The 22,799-nt window shown below is 42.3% G+C and overlaps 1 protein-coding gene across 1 annotated transcript; it reads right to left on the reverse strand.

The window, feature by feature from the left end:
- Positions 1–221: 221 nt before the first annotated feature.
- LOC100818846 (putative SERF-like protein) lies at positions 222–1,617 on the reverse strand. Its single transcript, XM_006599129.4, has 4 exons — positions 1,468–1,617; positions 1,312–1,361; positions 963–1,068; positions 222–509 (listed from the first exon to the last, which is right to left on the reverse strand). Exons 2-4 carry the CDS (start codon positions 1,316–1,318, stop codon positions 422–424), a joined length of 201 nt encoding a protein of 66 aa, XP_006599192.1. The 5' UTR covers positions 1,319–1,361; positions 1,468–1,617; the 3' UTR covers positions 222–421.
- Positions 1,618–22,799: the final 21,182 nt, after the last annotated feature.

The following is a 22,799-nucleotide window of genomic DNA, read 5'->3' on the forward strand; positions in this document are numbered from 1 at the left end:
ACCCATGTTCTCCCTCCCAAATTTTCCTCCCAAACCGAAAGACTCCCACATTCTTTTCCTCCTAAAGGGCTAACAGTTCTAACTATCTATTGTTTAGACTTGCACGATCTAACAAGCCTCTACCCATTTTGGCGCCTTTGACAAATTATATAAATCAACTTACACACATTTAGATCTGTTCCTTCAGAGACAATAAAATCAAAAAGATCATCACAACAAGCTAGAGACAAATTGCATTCCAAATTATATAGAAATCAAAGGTTCATAAGCCAACAACAATGCCCTCCTCACAGAACACCAGTTATTCTGAAATGACATAAGCAGATGACTCTAAACCAAAAACCCATATCACAAATAATAAGCAATATAATTTTTCCCATGTCTACACTCCATTTACATTCCTCAAGTCAATGATTTTTGCCTATTTTTTGCCTCCACCACCTGCATTATTCCCTCCTGCAGCCTGAGCTGCTTTCTTTGCCGTTTTCTCCTGCAATGCTTTTGCATCCCTGCACACAAAGAAGAACACACAAAATTAGGCACAATTAAGATCGTGAGCATTGAGCAAGCCTCTGCATCCCACAATATTACGGTAATTTTGTTTCTACAACCACATGGCAGACGCAATTGGTCACAGCATTTTATCAACTTTGGTAATTATTAGTGTGTTTGGAAACTCGTTGAGGATGCAGGAATCTTGTCTGGGATGCCGAAGCTATAACCATTAGCTTCTGAGAATCACATCCAAAAAGTGAAACCAAACATGTTATACCTCAGCTTTGCTAATTACTGCTGCTGCAATGCAACCACAGTTGCGGCTGCAAGAATGGCTGGCATTTGCAGGCAAGTTTATCGACTTTGATAGGTAATTAATTAATCATAGCGCGATAGCTACCGCAATTTAAAACATTAATTATGCAATTGGAAAAAACTTAACGAGAAAAGGTGAGAAAAATAACAACCTTTCCCTTCGCTGTTCAGGGGTCAACCCATCATTCTTAGGCTGCTTTGTCTTTCCACCAGCTCTTGCCTGAGCCCTTTCACGATCTCGTTCCCTCTGGTTACCGCGTTGGCTTCAGTTAAGTCCAAACAACGGATTCCACATCACAAAGAACCAAAACCCAAACAAACACACCCAAAAAAAATAAAAAAATAAAAGAGAAAAAACGCGGCAAAATAAATTATTTACATATCCCTCGTTTGGAATGAAGGCAAAGTGTTAAACTATATAACTTCCATTACAATCCATTAAAAAAGAAAGAATGAAAAAGAAGAATACAGAAAATGAAAATGTTCCATATCAAAGGATATGAGTCATTTTTTTTAATTGATTCTTGAATAACAAAATGAGACAAAACGCCCTGAATAACAGACACGCAAAACAAGAAAGGAAGCAGAGCAATTAGTGAATTATGAAAAAGAAACTAATGAATGTGGCAATTAAATGGGAAGGGGAAAATGGAGTACCTGAGGATGAAGGAAAGGTACGACAAAGACAGACAGAGAGAGAGAGGAAGAGGAAGAGAAAGAGATTGAATTGCGAAGTGTGGAAGGAGAGACGGGTGACTAAAATATTGTGCAAGTGGTGTTGGAATATAGAATGGAAGACTCTAGATGGAGGCATGACACAAATATAATATGAAGTAAAATAACAGGCAACGGCAATGAACCCACGCCGCAACTTCCACATCATCAGGTTAGAAAGAATATATTTTTATGTTTTGCTTTTTTAAGAATGGCGTATTACTACTATATAAGATAAATATTTTCGTATAATTAAAACTTTAATGAAAAAATATTTTTAAAATATTAGTTATGTTTTTAAATTTCCGATAAATTACTCAAATTATATTATAAATTCATTTTTTAATTAGTAATGTTTTTTTAAATATTTAAGTTAAGTTTAAAATAAAAAATAAATATGATAGATGGAGAGCAATAAACAATTGCGATGATTAAGAGAGAATGTTTTAACAAGTTGTAAAGATTCTGTAAAAAAACTAGTGGTCAAGATAGTGTGAAAAATATACTTTCAAAGAAAATAAGATATAAAATACTTAAAATCTCTAATTAAGAAAGTGGAAAGACAAAAAGTCTCATTTTCTAAATTATATATCCTAATTTATAGTACAATAATATTAATAATAATCTATAACTATTAATAAAGACAAGTATCATTTTGATATACACATTTTTTATTTTTAAATTACCATTTAATATATATAACTTTCTGTTTTTGTTTTTAAAAATATTTAAGTTTAGTTTTTCAAATAAACTAAGTCAAATATACATAATCAAAATGAATATTTTGATTTTTTTTACCATATTAGTTAATTCTTCTTTATTTAATTAAAATAATGTAAAATTTGATATATTTTCTGAATAATAATGAGTTGTAGTTGTAGTTGTGGGATACAAAAGGTCAAATACGTCATATACAGAAAATAAATCACATATTTCACGTACGAATTTATAAAATTAATTTTATTTTTTTATTTTTTACAACATAAACATTGAAACACGTCGTAAATAACATTTTCATGAGTGCTAACCCCCGAAGGAAATCTGGAGGCAATTGGTCCTAATGGGGCTTCTTTTACAAACAAATTTCTAGAATGGGGCTGTTTTAAAACAAATTTCTACATGGGATTATTTTTTACGTAAAATGCCATGCAAAACGCCAGCGTCACTGGAAAAACGTCCCTGGTGCAACACATGGCGAAAACGCCACTGCCACTGGCGAAATAGCCAGTGGTCTCGCCACTGTAGTTGGCGAGTTAAGGTCAGCGTGTTACGTCAGTTTGACTGGTGATTTGCATGCAGGGTACAGCCCTGGGAGCGTGCAGAGCAGCAGCGTGCAGGGACAGGCTTTTACAGAGGTGCAGGGTTGTCGCCATTATGACTGGCGAGAAGCACGGTGCAGTGGGTGTCGCCATTACGACTAGCGAGAAGCTTTTCAAAAATGCAAGAACGAGTATTTCCCTATAAAAGCCATTGGAATGCATCACTTATCCTCTCCAGTTCACATACCAGCTCAAATAATATTGTGAGTGTGTGTTTCACTTGTGTTAGTGGCAAAAAGCTTTCGTTCGTGCTCCCTCTTTCTCGTACGTGCTTCCTCTTCCTGGTAAGTGTTTTTTAACTCGTAACTTCAAATATTATTTGTGTTATATATATGTTAAGTTTATTTTAGTTGGTATGTTAATATTATTTAGTTTAGGTTTTTTAAGTTGTATGTCATTATTTGTGTTATATATATGCTAGGTTAGTTTTAGTTGATTTGTTAATATTTTTTTTGTTTAGATTTTCTAAATTAATATGGTATTATTTGTTTTATATATATATATATGCTACGCTTTTTTAGCTTAGCTGATACCTTCAAATTTTAAGTAGTATCTTCAAATTTTAATATTATTTGTGTTATATATATGCTACGTTAGTTTTAGTTGATTTCTTGATATTATTTTGCTGACGTTTTTTAAATTTATATGTTATTATTTGTCTTATATATATGTTACGTTAATTTTAGTTGATATGTTATTATTATTTGGTTTAGGTTTTTTACGTTTGTATGGTATTATTTATGTTATATATATGGTATGTTAGTTTTAGTTAGTATGTTAATATTATTTAGTTTAGTTATTTTAAGTTATTATTCAAATATATGACACGTTATAAATTTATATATATATTGTTTAAATTTTTGTTTCCATATTAATTTATCTTTTTATTTTAATTTATTTGGAGAGTATATTTAAATTTTATTATTTGTATCATATATTTTTTTATTCAAATATATATATTCTGTTATTTATTCAAATTTTAATTATTTGGTATATATATTTAATTAATTTATTGTAAGTGTACTTAATTTTTTTAATGTACAAATAATGTATAAATTTTTTTGTCAATTTATTATATTATATTTTATTTTGTAGTATCAATGTCATTTTCCTCGTCATGTTCATCAAATATACAAATTAAGTCTGGTCCACTTGATGGTGGCATTTTATGGATGCAAGCTAAGCATCTTTCAAAACATATTTGGAATGGGGAAGAAGACAAAAAATAATTACACATCAGACGAGTTGTCCCCAAGTATCAAGGTCAAGAAGAAATACCAGAGGAAATTATTCCTCTACTTCGACAATCTGGTTTTTATTGGATAATGAAGATGAGATACTTAAAAATAGATGTGGCATTAATTGGTGTCTTGATTGAAAGATGGAGGCTCGAAATACATATGTTTCACATGAGATGCGGAGAGTGTACTATCACTCTTCAAGATGTCTCTGTTTTATTAGGTCTCCGTGTGGATGGATTACCATTAATTGGTCCAACAAATCTTGATTGGTCTACTTTATGTGAAAAATTGTTAGGAGTCAGACCACAAGAAGGTGAACTTCAAGGTAGTACGATTAAATTAAGTTGGTTGGCTCACCATTGTTCATAATTAAATAACCATGAAACCTACAACAACTAGAAAGGTTTACTCGTGCATGGATCCTTAGATTCATAGGAGGTGTCCTATTTGTTGACAAAGACAGTAACAAAGTTTCCCTAAGGTACCTGTAATTTTTACGTGACTTTAGAGAGTGTAGCACGTATGCATGGGGACCTGCTGTTCTTGCTTATTTATATAGAGAGATGTGCAGTGCCACCGATTATAAAACTAAATCAATTGGAGGTATGCGCATCTTAATACAAATGTGGGCATGAGAACGATGCACAAGTTTGGCTCCAAAGAGGACTCCTTCCGTAATAGAAAATAAACCACTCAGACACAAGTTAGTCGTTTAAAAAAATAGATTTCACTTGAAAATAATTAATAATGTAACATATCGGCAATGATGATTTCATAAATTTTTGTAGGTGGCTACGACGTGGAAATCAACATATTGGCAATGATGATTTGATAGTTTTTCATCGCAAATTGGATATTATGAAACAACATGAGGAAAGAATATCGTAATGTATTGGTTAAATAATAAATAATATGTCATATTTCACTAAAAATTAACAATTGTATTGTTATATGCAGTTTCTGTGGGAGCCTTACATAGCAAATGTTATGTCAGCGTTGCCTCCAATTTGTTTGGTTGGAAGTGTAGCATGGTGCGTTGTGGTGCCACTCATTTGTTTCCAAGTTGTTGAGTGGCACTAACCCGATAGAGTTTTGAGACAATTTGGAATGCAACAACCAATTCCAGGGTGTCCTTCGTAACCCCTGAATATTCATGGCATAACGTTGAAAGACAAACAAGATGAAAATTGGGGGCAACTGTTTGTCCCAATGATTAGTCAATGGAACAATCGAGCTGATTTTAGGGTCGACGGTTATCCTCGACAAGAGGGCCTATTGAGCTTTAACTCCGACTACATGGTCTGGTATAGGTAGAAAACAAAGATGTTTGTTGACCCTAGAAATGCAAACGCAACTACATTGGTATTTATTATTTTTTTTACTATTTAACTTGAAATTATTTTTTAAATCATGGTCATTAATTTTCTGACCCTAATAATTGTAGGCTGAAGTTGCGGAGACATTACAGTACATGATGTCTCCACAAGGGAGGAATACATGGACAGTTGATGATTTCGTGCCTCATGTGGAGAAAATAACCATTTTATCAGAAGAGCAAGAGAGAATCATTGAGCCTGTGTCACATGGTCCAGCAAAAGAGCATCAATTTCCATCACAAGAGCTTCATACTCTCCAGTCAAGTGTTGAAACTCACGGCATAGGCAGACGAAGTCAAGTGTTGAAACTCAAGGCATAGACAGACGAATGGAGGCTGTTGAAGTGGAAGCATATTCCCAACAAATGGCGGAGTGTGGCCATGGAATGTATTACACACCACCAACATTTTCTCAGTATCCGACACAGATGTATCAGTAACCTTTTGAAGGTCATCACACAAATACTTCTGCAAGCGAACATTCGTTCGGTGGTGTTGCAAAAATACATCCTAATTTTTCATGGCCTACTATGACCCCTTCACAGCAACATGATGCCCGGAGCAATACTTGATATGGATGACTTATTAGGTGTTGATTTACGTCACCAATTTTCTACTGAGGCTGACCAAGTTAAAGCAGGGAGACATTGGGGCAGAAGAAATCCTGATAGAGCAGCACGAAGATGGGAACAACCATGTGGCATATCCTCACGTCATCACAGACACCATAACGAATGATTTTCATGTCTCTGTTTAAATATGTTGGTGTATTTTTCTCATTTCAATTTGAGACTTAACCTAGTGGTATTTTATAAAGGCTTACTAATGGATACAATTAATGTCGCGCACCAAAATATAATAATAAATAATGTTAAAAACAAACTTAAAATCACAAATCAAAATAAATAATGTGACTAACGATTTCATTCAAGAACACAAAGTAAATACATTCAACTGAAGTTCAAGCAATACAAGTTACTTGTCTTAGATATCTAACATCACTTGTGTAACACAAATCAATTAAATGAACAACTTCCACGTTCAGATTGCATTGGACATCGACGCCTGTTGTGCCTTTCTGCTCCACATCTACTACATTTTTATCGGTGCTCAGATGGTTCGAGTCAATCCATCTCATTTCTTATCCTTATTGATTTTGGCCGACCTTTCGCACGAATTGTAGTTGGATCAGGGATAAGTGTCCATGCGTCATCAGAAGGAGGAATTGCCGCTTCATTCCCAAGAGGCCACCATTGTGCGGAGTAAACTTTTAAGATGCGCTCATTTGTGTAAACAACATCTATATATTGGTAGTAGTTCATGCTCACGAAACCACAAGCTGCAATAATGTGTGAACATGGATAGTGAAGCGCAGAATACTTTCCGCATTGACAATAATGATCATTCAAGTTAACTATCCACTTTTGTCTGCCACGTTGTCTGCCATGTTGCGTTATAGGATTAAAGGTCTCCTCTACTTCAAACCTTGTCGAGTGGATATCATAGACGGAACGATGTGCGAACAAGCTTGTTCTTGATTTTTTCTAAGTTCTTTAACAAACTTAGAACAATATACTTTTCCTTCATTTAATTGTCTTTGGGCTTGGCGACCACGATCAATAAAGTACTTTCGACACCTACTATATGTTGATTTCACCAACGTTGTTATTGGTATGTTATGACAATCCTTCAAAACCTTATTTATACATTCTGAGAGGTTGGTTGTCATGTGGCCATATCGACGTCCTTCCTTATCATAAGCCATGTGTCGCAACCTACCCTTCGGCGGGAGGGCGACGCGTGACTTGCGGGATGCGTGTTCCACGAAAGGAATACGCGCGGAGTCGCCACCAACGTTTATTTGAGGAAAACGTCGGAAAAACCGGAAAAGACGCGATCTACGAACTTTTAAGTGAAAGGTTCGGGAGTTGTATTTACACACGGGGAAGGTATTAGCACCCCACATGTCCGTCCCAAGGGACGACAACCTTTAATCGAATGTGCAAACATGACTTTGATTTTTATGTTCCCTTTTATGTCCTTATATCCTTTATTCCTTTTTTATATTTTTCTCTTTTTGTGGTCGACAAGGGTGTTTCCCTTTGCTCCTACGTATTCCTCAATTGTGATGAGGAAATCAGACCTACGTAGTTCTTTCTTATCAAGTGATTCTTTTTTACTTAAGTGATGATCATTTTAAGGCGTTGGACCTTAAAAATGATCCATTTTACTTAGTGAGAAATTGAAATGACAAACTTCAAAAGCCTATTTTTATGGACGAGCTTGACTAGGCGAGTTGATTTTAGCCTTAGTTTCACTTTAGTTATTAATCAATTCGATTAAGAATGAGAAATCCCAAAGAGAAAACGTCCGATTGATTTTCCGCTTTATTTTGCTAAAAGATGTTTTTTGATTATTATATTATTTTTTACCTCTTTTTTGATTTCCAACGTGGTTACGGCACGACCGAACGGTCGGAATTCATTTTAACCGAAGTTAACGGATAATACAATTCAAACGTTCGGTGGAAATTTATTTTATTTTTAAGTTAAGCGAGAAATGACTTAAGTAAAATGGCTTAAGCACGTCAAAAGGGGGTATAAAAAGTAAACAAAACGAGAATAAAAATGCACGAAACACAATGTGGACCACCAAGGGTACATAGAATGAATTGAAAAGCATGGTTCGAGGTACTTACCCGTTGAAGATCGAAGAACGATGAAGAACGAATGAAGAACGTCGAAGAACGGTTGAAACCTTTGCGAAATTCTTCACGGAAAACGTTACGGAAACGTTTCGGAAGCGCCTCGGCTTAGATTTTCTTCACGGAAACAATTTTTCCAAGCAAATTCGAAAGAGAGAGAAGTGCCTAAGGGGCTGAATCCTTTTCTTCTTCACTTCCTCCCCTATTTATAGCAAAATAGGGGAGGTGCTTGCCGCCCAGCTCGCCCAGGCGAGCTCAGCTCACCCAGGCGAGCTCAGCTCACCCAGGCGAGCCAGGTTGCTTCCTCCAGAAGCAACAGCCTTCTGGAGGAATATTCTGGAGGGCCCAAGTGGGCCTGGGTGCTATTTGCACCCCCATTTTTACTAAGTACACCCCCCTCTGCTTTTTTTTGGTGATTCTTTTTTTCGTAAAGTTACAGAAACTTCCGAATTTCGTAACGATACTTGTTTTCTTTCCGTAATGTTACGGAACCTTGCGGATTACATAATCATCCCCTTTTTGACTTACGGAATGTTACGGAACCTCACTTAATTAAGCAACGATGCTTCCATTTGATTTCCGGTGTGTCACGGAAACTTACGGATTGTGCATCAATATTTTTTTGGTTTTCCGGCATGTCCTGGAATTTCACAAATTGCCTAATGATGGGTGCCAAGCACCTTGCAAGGACCAAAGAAAAGTCGCATGTCATCAAGCAAAGGTCCCCGGGCGAAATTAGGGTATGACAGTTGCCCCTCTTTACTTGTCTTTTATTGGAGATAAAAGGAAAGTAAAGATAAGACACTAATTTCGTTCCTCTCGATTTGACGAGAGTCGCGGGTGACCATAAAATCTCCACATGAAAATGACTTGTTGTTCCCGGAATTTCACAAATTGCCTAATGATGGGTGCCAAGCACCTCACAAGGACCAAAGAAAGGTCGCATGTCATCAAGCAAAGGTCCCCAGACGAAATTAGGGTATGACACTAATTTCGTTCCTCTCGGTTGACGAGAGTCGCGGGTGACCATAAAATTTCCGCATGTAAATGACTTGTTGTTCCCGGAGGAACAAAAGGTGCAGAAGACTATGTCAGTCTCTGCATGTCATCGGACTCGCCGCCTCTGGATGACAAAAGGGTGCGGATAACCGTAAGGTATCTCCGCGTGTCATCGGGCCCGCCGCCTCTGGATGACAAAAGGGTGCGGATAACCGTAAGGTATCTCCGCGTGTCATCGGGCCCGCCGCCTCTGGATGACACAAGGGTGCAGAATGACCAAATTTTGTCTCTGCGTGTCATCGGGCCCGCCGCCTCTGGATGACAAATGGGTGCGGATAACCGTAAGGTATCTCCGCGTGTCATCGGGCCTGCCGCCTCTGGATGACACAAGGGTGCAGAATGACCAAATTTTGTCTCTGCGTGTCATCGGGCCCGCTGCCTCTGGATGACAAAAGGGTGCAGATAACCGTAAGGTATCTCCGCGTGCCATCGGACACGACTGTGTCTGAATGGCAAAGGGGTGTGGAATGACCAAATTTTGTCTCCGCATGTCATCGGGCCCGCCGCCTCTGGATGACAAAGGGTGCATGTCATATGACCTCAGGGTCAGTATGACAAAGATTATGGGGCGGCCGACAAAAGCAAGGCTCTTGCTCCTACGTATCCTCCAATGAGGAACTCAGACCTACGTAGTTCTAGATAACTTGTGAGACTCGAAAAAGTCTCCACCAAAAGATGCCTACATCTCCGGAAAGGGCGCAGATGACCATATTGGCCTCTGCTTATCAATCACACTCGAGGTGCGGATAACCGTAAGGTGTCTCCGCGGGCTACCAGCTCTTGGGTCATGGTAACAGAAAGCGGTGCGGTCGACAAAAGCGAGGCTTTTGCTCCTACGTATCCTCCAATGAGGAACTCAGACCTACGTAGTTCTTGATAACTTGTGAGACTTGAAAAAGTCTCGGTGTTTTCTCCACTAAAATGCAAACATGCTTTAGCAAAGAGACAAATATTCCAACTGATTAGAGAAGCATATGCCTTTTTGAGTGAAAAACAATGCGTCTACCGGGGAAGGAGAGTCTGCTGATGAAATCCCCCATAACCATAAATGAGATTTTGGATGTTAGCATTTTGTTTCTAAATGACCATTTAGAGGAAACACTGGGTTCGACAAAAATAGCAGAAAATCACTCAAAGTGTATCAATCTCGCACAGGTAAGTGTTTCATCCTAATTCCGAACCATAGATATGTCATGACTTGACTTTGCAAATTATTTCCTATCAAATCAAAAATTACATGCGTGATCATGGATCAATAGGACTTCCCTTGGGAATGGGTTCTTTTAGTGGGTTTTTCGGCTTTTGTGTGTTTTTGGCTTTTGATTTTTTTGTTGGCTTTTTCCTTTTCTGTTTTTGTTTAGTGCGGGGCGAAAAAGTCGCTAGCGCACAGGATTTTGGTTGGTAATCAAAGGGAGAAGACCACTTTTAGGTCATGGTTTCCTTTTCTTTCTTTTTGTTCATTTGGTGACAATTCTGTATTGTTCAGATATTGTCTGGTCCAAGGACCTCTCTACACATTTCTTCTGGTTTCTTTGACCAGGAGCTTTCTTTTTTATTTTTTATTTTTTTTTACTTTCTCCCATTCTTTGGTTGGGAATTTTCTTTCTTTTCTTTTTTCTTTCTCCCACTCTTTGATTGGGAATTTCCTTTCCTCTTCTTTTCTTTCCCTTTGATTGGAAATTTCCTTTCGTCTTTTTCTTTGATTGGAAATTTTCCTTCTCTTCTTTTTGCTTCCGAGGGTAAGGATTGACATTCTCAAACTGGGTCAAGGTTTATGGTGAGTCAGGATTTTGGCTCAAGACTTGTAGAATGGCTAGACATGATACATGTCAGGGTTTGGTTTGGTTCAAGGATAAAAGGGACGCCCCACATTATTTCCATGACACAAATGCAAAAATGATGATTTGGAAACTTCATGCAAAACTGGTCATGCATGCACCTATGCGGACACTCAAGTGTCAAATTTTTATGGTCATGTGATGCTAGGGCTCAGGATTTATTTCCTCTATTTTAAATCAACCCAATGTTTCCAAAATATGTTCTTTTATCAATTTGTGCATTCATCCGAGTCCATTTCGGGCGTCCGGGAAAACTTCACAGCATTCACCCTTCAGGTGTATACACATTTTTTCAAAAACCAGTTATGATTGGGGAATTTTTCTCAACGAAAAGTTGGAAGTCATCTCTTTTCAAATGCATGTCGGTTTTTCAGCTAGACAACTTATTTTTCTTCTCTTTTTCCTCTCTTTTTTCTTACTTGCTCTCTTTTTCTTATTTTCTCTCTTTTTCCCTTTTTTAATTTTTTTATTTTTATTTTTATCATGATTTTTGTTTGTTTTATTATATATTTTTTTATTTTATATTTTTTTTTGGACAATGTTCCTAAACGAAGAACTCTACACGGTTCCAAAATTTCAAACATCATTGATAGTAATGATATATAAACACTAATGCAACAATCCAAACAAAAATGTATGCACTGTACAAATGACAATCGAAACAACAAAAACAAACATTAGTCTCTCAAGTCAAAACATAACATATAAATGATAAAAGAAATACGAAAGAAAAACATGAATCTGGGGATCTCCCAGTCATGTATCTCCACTCCCTCCCAAGAAGTCAAGCAAATCGGCCATCTCCTCGTCTTCGTGGGCCTCTTCTCCATTGCCGGGAGCTTCTGGGGGTGCCTCTCCTGCTTGGGCCTCGGGCCAATCTCCGGGCCATGCGACCTCTGCCCTGAACTGGTCTGGAGTAGGGCATGAAAAAGAAGCGAAGCCCTGGCTCTGCATGCTGAGGCTCATCTGGTACAGACAATCATGGGTCTGCACATGTGCCCGGTGGTTGGCTGCCTGCTGGCGAACCAAATGCCGTAAATACTGCTCCATGTCAAATGTCCCAGCCTGGCCAGCCTGATGAGGTGGTGGTGGCGCGCCTGCGGCCTGTGGAGCATCACCCTGAGCCTGTCTCTGGGTACAGTACTTCTCAATAAAAGCCCGGGTGATGGGCGGCCGAATCACCTTGGTAGGTGCAACAGGGACTCCGAACGACTGGCAGAGTCCTGTGATCAGTGCGGGAAATCCCAGGGCTCTGTTGGACTTATCTGGGTCCAAAGGGTGCCTGGTAGGCGCCATACCTGCAAAAATATAAATGGCATCAGCGATTAACTGAGCCACATGGATGCTTATCCGCGTCAGGATGGCGTACACCAGCTGACACTTCGGCAGGGGGAGGTCGGAATTATGATCGCTGGGCAGGATGTTGCTAAGGAGCAACGTCATCCATATCTGGGTCAGGGTGGTCATGTTGGTGCGCATGATTCGCACTCGCCTCCCTGCAGCAGTCCGGGCAAAATCCCGTCCCGGTATACATAGCAGCTGGGCGATGGCCTCCTCATCGAACCCATCAGACCGGTTCCTCCTCTGGCCATACTCACATTCCTGGCCCTCTTCCAACACCAACGGATATCCCAGGAGTTGGCTGATAGCGTCGGCATCAAACGGGATCCACTGACCCCTTACCCAGGATCTCATGTCACACACGCCCTCCTCTGTTGGCCAAGCATTGGCATAAAACTCAAGGACTATTTCTGGATCGAACTTGGCCATGGGAGTAACCAGTGATGTCCACCGCCGGTGCCCTATTTCCTCCTAGAAATCAGCATACTCGTCGTCCCTGAGCTGGACGCGTCGCTCCCGGAGAAACGACCATCCCTTGATGGCCTCGAAGCACTGCTGGTGTACAGCGCTCCTAAAGCGGTGACTGTCATACTCCAGAGCGGAACTAGTTCCTTCGGCCGCCTTGTCCTTCCTGGACCTCTTTGAGGCAAGCTTCCTCGGGGCCATTCCTACGAAGGCAAACATTTGGAAAGTTAGTTTTTACCAAGAAATGCTACCCTTAAAACAAAAATGGCATACAAACCCCTCCAATAAATACAAACATCAATGTAAATTTAGAGCAAGCTTATGCGCATACTTTTTTACGAACGTTCACTTGCACAAGACATTCTATTAACTAAGAAAAATGCACCCATATACAATCAAGGCACCTTCGTTACCTAGATTATTTACATGTACTTCCAAGGTGTATTTGTTACCTACATCACACGCATTTCCTTTGCTAAATGTACATACATGCATACTCAAAGCACCTTGGCTATCAAAAATTGCATACGTGCACATTCTGGTATTTCTAATACCTATACATACACAAACTTCATGATGAATCTTGACTATCTACACAATAAGGTGCTACATTTCATGCTCTTTTCAAGTGTTTTTTTTTTTACTACCTAAAGCCGCATGCAAATTCAAGTATATTTTCTTTTGCCGACTAAAATTGTATTTAAATTAAAAGGTATTTTTGTAAGGTATTTTCTTTACATAACATGCAACATATATATATTTTTTTGTGAGACATTTTGACTATCAAAAATTACATACATCCTAGTATTTTGCTACCACACCCAAAGTGTAAATTGCCAAAGGTATTTTGCTACCTATTCTAAACCTTCACATTTATGAGGAGCAAAATTCCTAAACATCTAGGCGTAGGGAAATTATTGTAGCGTGGCTCATAGCTGATTGCTGGCCAAAAAGAGTAACTTTACCCAACATGCGCCTCCTCTTGTGTTCTTTTGCATAAAAACTTTGGTTCCTAGGCCTAGGATATATGTGGGGCAATTACTCTAGCCTTTTTTCGGGAATGAATGCATGTCCCAAAAAATAGAAAATATGTGCAAACCAAAATGCCCCATGGGTTGTTTCCTTACAAAAGTCACGCGCTAATGCCATTGAGGCATTTCACCGAACACTTGGTGGGCGCGCGTTTAGGTATCAATAGCAAGAGAACGGGGACAATGTGGCATGTCCCATTGTTTCAAAATGCATTATAGGCCTAGGGCCATCCCATACAAACCCCCAATCCAACCCAATCAAGCAAGAAAACAAACCAAAATTGCCCCACATATTAGAGCACATTCCAACACTTTAGAGCACAAAAAGAAGATCAAAATACACCAATGAAAAGCTAGAAAGCTTAGGGATGGAATACTTACTTGTTGGTGATGAACAACAGCGCGAAACGGAATCAAAAAATGCGAAAAATGATGACCCTAGGGCTGCAAGCTCGTAAATCCCGTGGGTATGGCTTTTGAAAGGGGGGAAAAGAAGTTTTTGAATGCAAAAACGTCCCCCCTTTCGTCATTCTTATATTTTGGTGCAGGGGTGGCTCGCCCAGGCGAGCTAACCTGCATTTTTTTTTGAGGGGAACATTAACCATGTCCCCTCCTTTCTCATGGATTAGCGTCTTGCCTAACTTGAACTTACTTAGGTTAGAATTAGGCGTTGATTACTTATTTTTACTTTTTAAAACAAACAAATAGTAAAAGAAAACTGCGAATACAAAGGATACGGGGCTGCCTTGTAGCGACGTTTTCTGCTTGTCTAGCACAGAGAAAAGGCAACGATCAGTCGATCGTGACCCTATCCCCACTTGCATCCATTTCTAAGTACCTGCAAGTAATAAACAACCAGGTATGGCCAATCTTGACCGCGTCGTTGTCTTACCTTGATTGGTTTCTGCTGTCCATGTTTTGTCCTCACCCCAGAAGGTAGCTCAAGACGATCCTGCCCCCGTTTTACCACAACAATATGCATGCGTATGCGTATGCATGAATGTTTTCAAAGGCAGTAAATTTAGTGAAAGTTGGTTTAGGTCCAATTTTAATTAAGCGCTTGGGGCATCCCATGAACTGAGCGGAAGGGCTCAGGTGATCACAAATCAACGCAAGGTTTGAAACCACTGTGAGGACTAAGGCCTCGAATCCACATTCATTTCTTTGAAAAGATTGTAACAAGAGATACAACAGACGGGAAATCCCTGGGGGAAATCCAGAAAACACATAAAGATAAAGAACATGCAGCGACATCCTTAATTGCCCCAGATCCTAAGCGTAATATCGCTTGACGACATCAGAATTCACGGGTGAAGGTAGCTCTTCGCCATCCATGTTGGTAAGCACCAGGGCTCCTCCGGAAAAAGCCCTCTTCACAACAAAAGGCCCTTCGTAGTTCGGGGCCCATTTCCCTCGATTGTCCTTGACAGCATGGGACATTTTCTTTAGCACAAGGTCTCCCTCATGGAACTTGCGCAAGCGTACTTTCTTGTCGAATGCACTCTTCATTCTTTGCTGGTACACACGCCCATGACTCATGGCCGTTAAGCGCTTACCCTCAATGAGGTTGAGCTGGTCATAGCGCATTTGAGCCCACTCTGATTCCTTTAATCCGGATTCTGCCATGATCCTTAATGACGGGACTTCTACCTCAAACGGTAACACAGCCTCCATCCCATATACCAATGAGAACGGCGTTGCCCCAGTTGACGTTCGCACTGAAGTTCGGTAACCGTGTAACGCGAATGGGAGCATTTCGTGCCAATCCTTGTATGACACGGTCATCTTTTGGATAATCTTTTGGATATTCTTATTGGCCGCTTCCATGGCTCCATTCATCTTTGGCCGGTAGGGTGTGGAATTGTGATGCTGGATTTTAACCTCCTCGCACATTTCCCCCATCATCTTGTTATTCAGGTTGGTGCCGTTGTCCGTGATAATCTTCCTTGGCAAACCATATCGGCAGATGATCTCTTTCTTAATGAACTTGACCACTACACCCCTCGTGACACTGGTATAGGAAGCCGCCTCGACCCACTTGGTGAAATAATCTATCGCTACGAGGATAAAGCGATGACCATTCGAGGCCTTGGGCTCAATGGCCCCAATGACATCTATTCCCCACATGGAGAAAGGCCAAGGGGCGGACATGACATTTAGAGGATGTGGTGGGGCATTGACATTATCTACGAACGCTTGACATTTGTGGCATTTCCTCACATGGACACAACAATCACTTTCCATGGTAAGCCAGTAATAACCTGCTCTTAGTATCTTCCTGGCCATAGCATGCCCATTGGCGTGTGTTCCAAACGAGCCCTCATGGACTTCCTCGATCATGTGATTTGCCTCCCTGGCATCCACACACCGCAGGAGTGTCATGTCGTGATTTCTCTTATACAGTATGCTTCCACTCATGAAGAAACCGGCTGCCAACCTTCTCAATGTCCTCTTATCATTGTCGGCAATCTCTGGCGGGTATTCTTTGCTTACGACATATCGCTTGATGTCGAAATACCAAGGCTTTCCGTCCCGTTCCTCTTCTACTTGGCAACAATGCGCGGGTTTGCCACGACACCAAAATTCAATGTAGGGTAGATCCCCGTGCGGTGTCAGCTGGAACATAGACGCCAAAGTAGCAAGTGCATCCGCCATTTGATTTTCCTCGCGGGGAACATGATGGAAGGAGATCTCATCAAAGGTCTTAGCCAATTCCTTGATATAGGCTTTGTAGGGTATCAGCTTGGGATCTCTAGTTTCCCATTCCCCTCTCAGCTGATGGATTACCAATGCCGAGTCGCCGTACACCTTGAGTAGTTTGACATTGGAGTCAATCGCTGCCTGGACAGCTAGGGCACATGCTTCATATTCGGCCATGTTGTTGGTGCAGTTGAATCCTAGCCTGGCTGTGAAGGGTACACATTGATTGTCCGGAGAGACCAATACTACCCCAACGCCATGACCTAGAATGTTTGACGCTCCGTCAAACCATACGGTCCATTTGTCCCGATCTTCGTCCAATTTTTCCTCAAACAAGGCCATGATGTCCTCATTCGGGAATTCAGGATGCATGGGCTGATAGTCGTTAAGAGGCTGTTGAGCCAAATAATCTGCTAAGGCGCTTCCTTTTATCGCCTTTTGGGTGACGTAGACTATATCAAATTCGGATAGCAGGACTTGCCACCGGGCGATTCGTCCCGTGAGAGCTGGCTTTTCAAAGATGTACTTAACCGGGTCCATCTTGGATATCAACCAGGTAGTATGGCTCAGCATGTACTGCCTTAGGCGATGGGATGCCCATACTAAAGCACAACACGTTCTTTCGAGCAAGGAGTAATTCATCTCACAGGTCGTGAACTTCTTACTTAGGTAGTAAACAGCGCGCTCTTTCTTCCCGGATTCGTCATGTTGCCCCAGCATACACCCCATTGACTCGTCCAAGATTGTCATGTACAAAATGAGAGGCCTTCCAGGTACTGGTGGCATAAGCACGGGAGGATTCATAAGGCACTTCTTGATCCTTCCAAAAGCTTCTTGGCAATCCTCATTCCAGCGATCAGTTTGGTTTTTGCGTAAGAGCTTGAACAACGGATCACAAATGGCGGTGAGCTGCGATATGAATCTGGAAATATAATTCAAGCGTCCCAGGAAACCTCGGACTTGCCTCTCTGTACGGGGTTCTGGCATCTCAAGGATAGCCTTCACCTTTTCGGGGTCTACCTCTATCCCTTTCTGGCTTACAATGAAACCAAGCAATTTCCCTGATTTGACCCCAAAGGTACACTTAGCGGGGTTCAACCTTAATTGATATTTCTTAAGCCTTTCGAACAACTTCCGCAGGTTAACAAGGTGTTCTTCCTCAGATTTAGATTTAGCAATTATGTCGTCCACGTAGACCTCGATCTCTTGATGCATCATATCATGGAACAAAGCTACCATGGCCCGTTGATAAGTTGCCCCGGCATTCTTGAGTCCAAAGGACATCACCTTGTAACATAACGTCCCCCACAGGGTGACGAAAGTAGTCTTTTCCATATCCTCGGGCGCCATCTTTATCTTATTGTAACCAGAGAAACCGTCCATGAAGGAAAATAAAGCGAAATTGGCCGTGTTATCTACGAGGATATCGATGTGTGGTAAAGGAAAATTGTCCTTGGGACTGGCCCGATTCAGGTCCCGATAATCCACACACATTCGTACTTTCCCATCTTTCTTAGGGACCGGTACGATGTTGGCAACCCATTCTGGATACCGAGCGACGGCCAGAAATCCAGCGTCAAATTGCTTTTTCACTTCTTCTTTTATCTTTAAGGATGTTTCGGGCTTCATCCTTCTTAGTTTCTGCTTTACCGGGGAACACTCGGGATTTAGAGGTAATCGGTGTTGTACAATGTCAGAACTCAAATCGGGCATATCTTGGTATGACCAAGCAAAGATGTCTTGGTAGTCTTTTAGCAGGATTATTAATTCTTCACGGATAGGTGCGGTAATACCTGTGCCTATCTTTACTTCCCTTTTTCCACTGCCAATTCCTAAGTCTACTAGTTCTGTTTCTTCCTGATGAGGCCCCATTTCTTGGTCCTCATGGGCGACCATTCTTTCTAACTTTGGGGGAAGTCCCACATCCTCGTTCCCTTCATCTTCCATTTAATTCGTTTCTTGCTCGAAGTTGATAAGCGGGTCCCAGGTATTAGTACCTTCGGGGGACTCGTCATCGGATCTGCCGTTTCAGAAAAAGAAGTAAACATGCAAATGAATGAGAATGGGTAGAGACGTAGGAACAGATGAAGAAAGATCCTTGTATTATAAATTCAAAAACAAAAGACACAAAGCCTTAACAAAAGGAAAAACTCTAAAGCCTAGGCCCAACTATAGAGCTTTTAAAACCGTAAAGGTTTACATTATGCTCGTTGCGTAAATGCCGGGGCGTTCCTCCACTCGCCAATTCCCCAGCTGGAAATCAGGAGGGCATGGTCGTACCAAATCCAATGTACTCGGAACATCATCTTCGCATATCGCGACCACTTGACCTTTGTCTCCCAAACCCGCGCTTATAAAGCTTCTACTTATGTGGCAGGGCGGGCTTCCTTCACTTTCTTGTCTCCAACGCGAGCTTTGACCACTGCTCTTCCTTCCCGTGATGCTTCTGTTCATATCCGCCTGAGTGGGCTTATAGCCTAAACCATACTTCCCACGATTTCCTTTGGCGTTTATCAGGCTAGTTATGCCGCCGTTGTCCTTGCCTAAACCCATTCCGGGTTCGTAACCGTTCCCTAACATAACTCGGGCCATCATTACTGCTGCATCGGACAGACAAGGCTGCCCAGAGAAGGAGTCCACGGAGGAAATGCTGACCACCTCAAAAGACTGGAAAGCGGTTTCTAACGATTCTTCTGCGGCTTCCACATAAGGCATAGAGGATGGGCAGCTCACCAAGATGTCTTCCTCGCCTGACACGATGACCAAGTGCCCCTCCACTACGAATTTCAACTTTTGGTGGAGTGTAGAGGGCACAACTCCCACTGAGTGGATCCACGGGCGCCCCAACAGACAGCTGTAGGGGGGGTTAATATCCATTATTTGGAAGGTGACTTGACAGGTGTGAGGGCCTATTTGTACTGGGAGATCGATCTCTCCCCTAACCTCTCGGCGAGTGCCGTTGAAGGCACGAACCACCATTGAACTCGGCTTTAAGTGGGAAGCATTGAATGGTAATTTCTCCAAAGTGCTCTTAGGCATCACGTTTAAACTGGAACCATTATTGATGAGCACCTTGGCTACGATATGGTCCATACACTTGACTGATACGTGTAAAGCCTTATTATGCCCTCTCCCCTCGGCGGGGATTTCTTCTTCGGCGAAGGCAAGATAGTTGTTGGCAGTGATATTGTTGACCAGCCCTCCGAAACCTTCTACCGAGATATCTTGGGCCACATGGGCCTCGTTCAGAACTTTTACTAGCAGAGCCCGATGAGGCTCGGAGCTCATAAGTAACTCCAACAGCGAGACCCTGGCCGGGGTTTTGTTGAGCTGTTCGATAACCTTGAATTCGCTCTGCTGAATTATCCGGAGGAACTCGCTGGCTTCTTCTAGCGACACCTCCTTTTTACCATTCTTTTTCTCCGGGGGGCCCTTTGCCGGAATATCTTTATTCGAAGCGTGGGGTGCTTCGCCATCTTGTTCCTCCACCACTTTTCCTTTTCCCTTGACGTTCGCGGGTTGGACTGGTAGGTCCGGAGGCGCGAACACACGACCACTACGGGTCACACCACTCAGTCCCGTGATATTTGTTACTTTAGCTGACAACGAGCTGACGTCAGTGGCTTCTTCTTCCTTCTCCCTCGGAGGTGTATATCTCCATGGGACTGCGTGGCTATTTTGGTACGGGAAAGGAACAGGTTTGGCTGCTAAGGGGTGTCCGGGCTTTTGCGAAGCTGCGCTTTTAGTGAAGTATATCACCAAGGGTTTGGGCTTCGCAACACTGCTCCCATCCGTGGACTGCATGCATATATGCTGCTCTTCTTTTCCTTCACTGCCGACTTCCAGTCGACCTTGATCTATCATCCGCTGTAACAATTCCTCTACTCCCAAACACGTCTCCATGTCATGCAGCTCGCCGGAATGCAGCAAACAGGAGTCCTCCTTACACCCACTATGGGGAATCACACCTCCCTTTTGTAGGGCCTCAAAGATAAACCTCCTAGGGGTTGCCACATCCCTTAAAGGTTTAGACCTGTGCGGCCTATCGGACTCAACGGCGTTAACCGCTCCCCCTCCATGATTGGCGAGCGGGTTGGTTCTCACATTGGGCCGATCCTCTTGGAAAGTCAGCCATCCAGCATCCATTAAATGTTGGACCTTGTATTTAAGGGCCAAGCATTTTTCAACGGAATGCCCCGGGACACCCCCATGGTACTTGCAAGTTGCGTTAAGGTCATACCACTTCGGGAAAGAGGGTTTGAGGACCCTTCCGGGAGTTACCACGGCCAAATGATTGGCGATGAGGGATGGCAAAAGGTCTTCGTATGTCATTGGGAGTGGGGTGAATTCCGGAAATGGCCTCGGAGGGAAATTCCTTGTCGTGTTGGAATTACCGGCCGGGCGAGTCGTGTTCGGAGTTGGAACTTGGGGAGCTTCCCTCTGGGTGGGTGCCTTAGTCTGCACGGGTGTTGAACTAGAGGCGTTTCCGGTATGAGCCGAGAAGCTCGGGTGATGTTGCGCGTACTGATGGGTACCATGAGGTGTTTGCTGGGGTTTGACCCACGCGGGTGTTGAAGAGACGGCATGGGCATCTCCTTCCTTCCTTTTTGCACCCGTTGTCCCGATTCTTTTGGCATTCGCACTCGTGGAGGAAACGTAATCAAACTTTCCTCTTTTCAATCCTACCTCGATTCTTTCCCCGGCGAATACTAGGTCTGCAAAGCTGGACGGCATATAACCTACTAGCTTCTCATAGTAGAACATCGGCAGAGTGTCTACCATCATGGTGACCATCTCTCTCTCAACCATGGGAGGACCTACTTGTGCCGCCAAATCTCTCCACCGCTGCGCGTATTCTTTAAAGGTTTCGCCCTCTTTCTTGAACATATTCTGCAATTGAGTGCGGTCGGGAGCCATATCGGAATTGTACTGATACTGCCTTAGGAAGGCAGTAATCAGATCCTTCCAAGTACGGATACGGGAAGCTTCCAAATTAGTGTACCACACTACCGCGGCTCCGGCCAAGCTATCTTGAAAGAAGTGTATTAATAGCTTCTCATCCTTAGAGTGGGTGCCCATCTTACGGCAGTACATCTTGAGATGGTTTTTGGGACAAGTCGTCCCTTTATACTTGTCGAAGTCCGGCACTTTGAACTTCGGGGGAATAAAAACATCGGGTACTAAGCAAAGATCCGTCATGTCTGCGGACGGATAGTCCCCAAATCCTTCCACGGCCCTCAATCTTTCCTCAAGGAGATCGAGCTTCCTCCTTTCTTCAGTTGCCGGGGACGGTCCTTCCGTGGACAAGACTATTGGTTGTGTTGCGATGTTGGGCTGAGGCAACGTGCTGGGTGCCGGCCCTTCGAGGATCGGGGGATAGAACTCGACATCCCTTCGAGCATAGTCTTGAGGGTCTTTGTGGACCTCTTCGGGCTGTTGAGGAGGCTCTCTTTCAAGGACGGGAGAAGCAATATGGCCCGCATCGTCTTGCAAGACGGGTGGTGAGTAGTTGGGCGGCAATCCATAAGGGTAAGCCGCTCGGTTGTATCCCATGTGAGGGCTGCCATCGTGCCCCAGTGTGTCCCTTCCCCGTCCTACCATGTTTGAGGGAGGATGGTGCGCAGTTGCCAAGAGAGTCGGGTCTGCTTCGGCAGCCGAACTGACAGCGGCAGCGGTGGCCGCGTTCTTCTCCATGAGTTGCCTCATACTTAACATGGCCTCCATCATGGAGGCCATTTGTTCTTTCAGAGCCGACATGTCGGCTTTCATCTGTTCCTGTGTCTCCTCTTGATCACCCATCGTTCTAGATTTGGATCTGGTGCGATAGGGATGCCTTGTGGCGCGTTTAGTTATGGTGTTTTTCCCTAAAAAACCAAACGTGAGGAGCGGGTAAAGAAAGAAAGAAAATGCATGCTAGAGATGAAATGTAGGAGTGATTTGATTTGCACAAGCTTTTTTGGAGTAGAAACATGGGACCAACTCATTTTATTTCAAAAAGAAAGTCGTATCTAGTCAAGGTCTGAGAGACCATACAAGTTTCCTAACGATTTCTAATTATATGGGCCATTAAGTCTATCATATGCTGACAATAGCCGAGAAGCCCATGAATCTCTTCGGGGGCGGAGTAGGTGTTTGCCATCGCCTTGGCCTTGGCTAACAAGCGGGGAAGTTCTTGACTCCCGTTCAAGGTAAGAGCAAACTG

Source organism: Glycine max, chromosome 16 (assembly GCF_000004515.6).
Source record: "Glycine max cultivar Williams 82 chromosome 16, Glycine_max_v4.0, whole genome shotgun sequence".
NCBI classification, from domain to species: domain Eukaryota; kingdom Viridiplantae; phylum Streptophyta; class Magnoliopsida; order Fabales; family Fabaceae; genus Glycine; species Glycine max.

Coding starts and splice junctions, on each gene's coding strand:
- LOC100818846 (XM_006599129.4), bottom strand. Junction 510..962: donor CCTGAACAGCGAAGGGAAAG/GTTGTTATTTTT, acceptor CTTTGTGTGCAG/GGATGCAAAAGCATTGCAGG.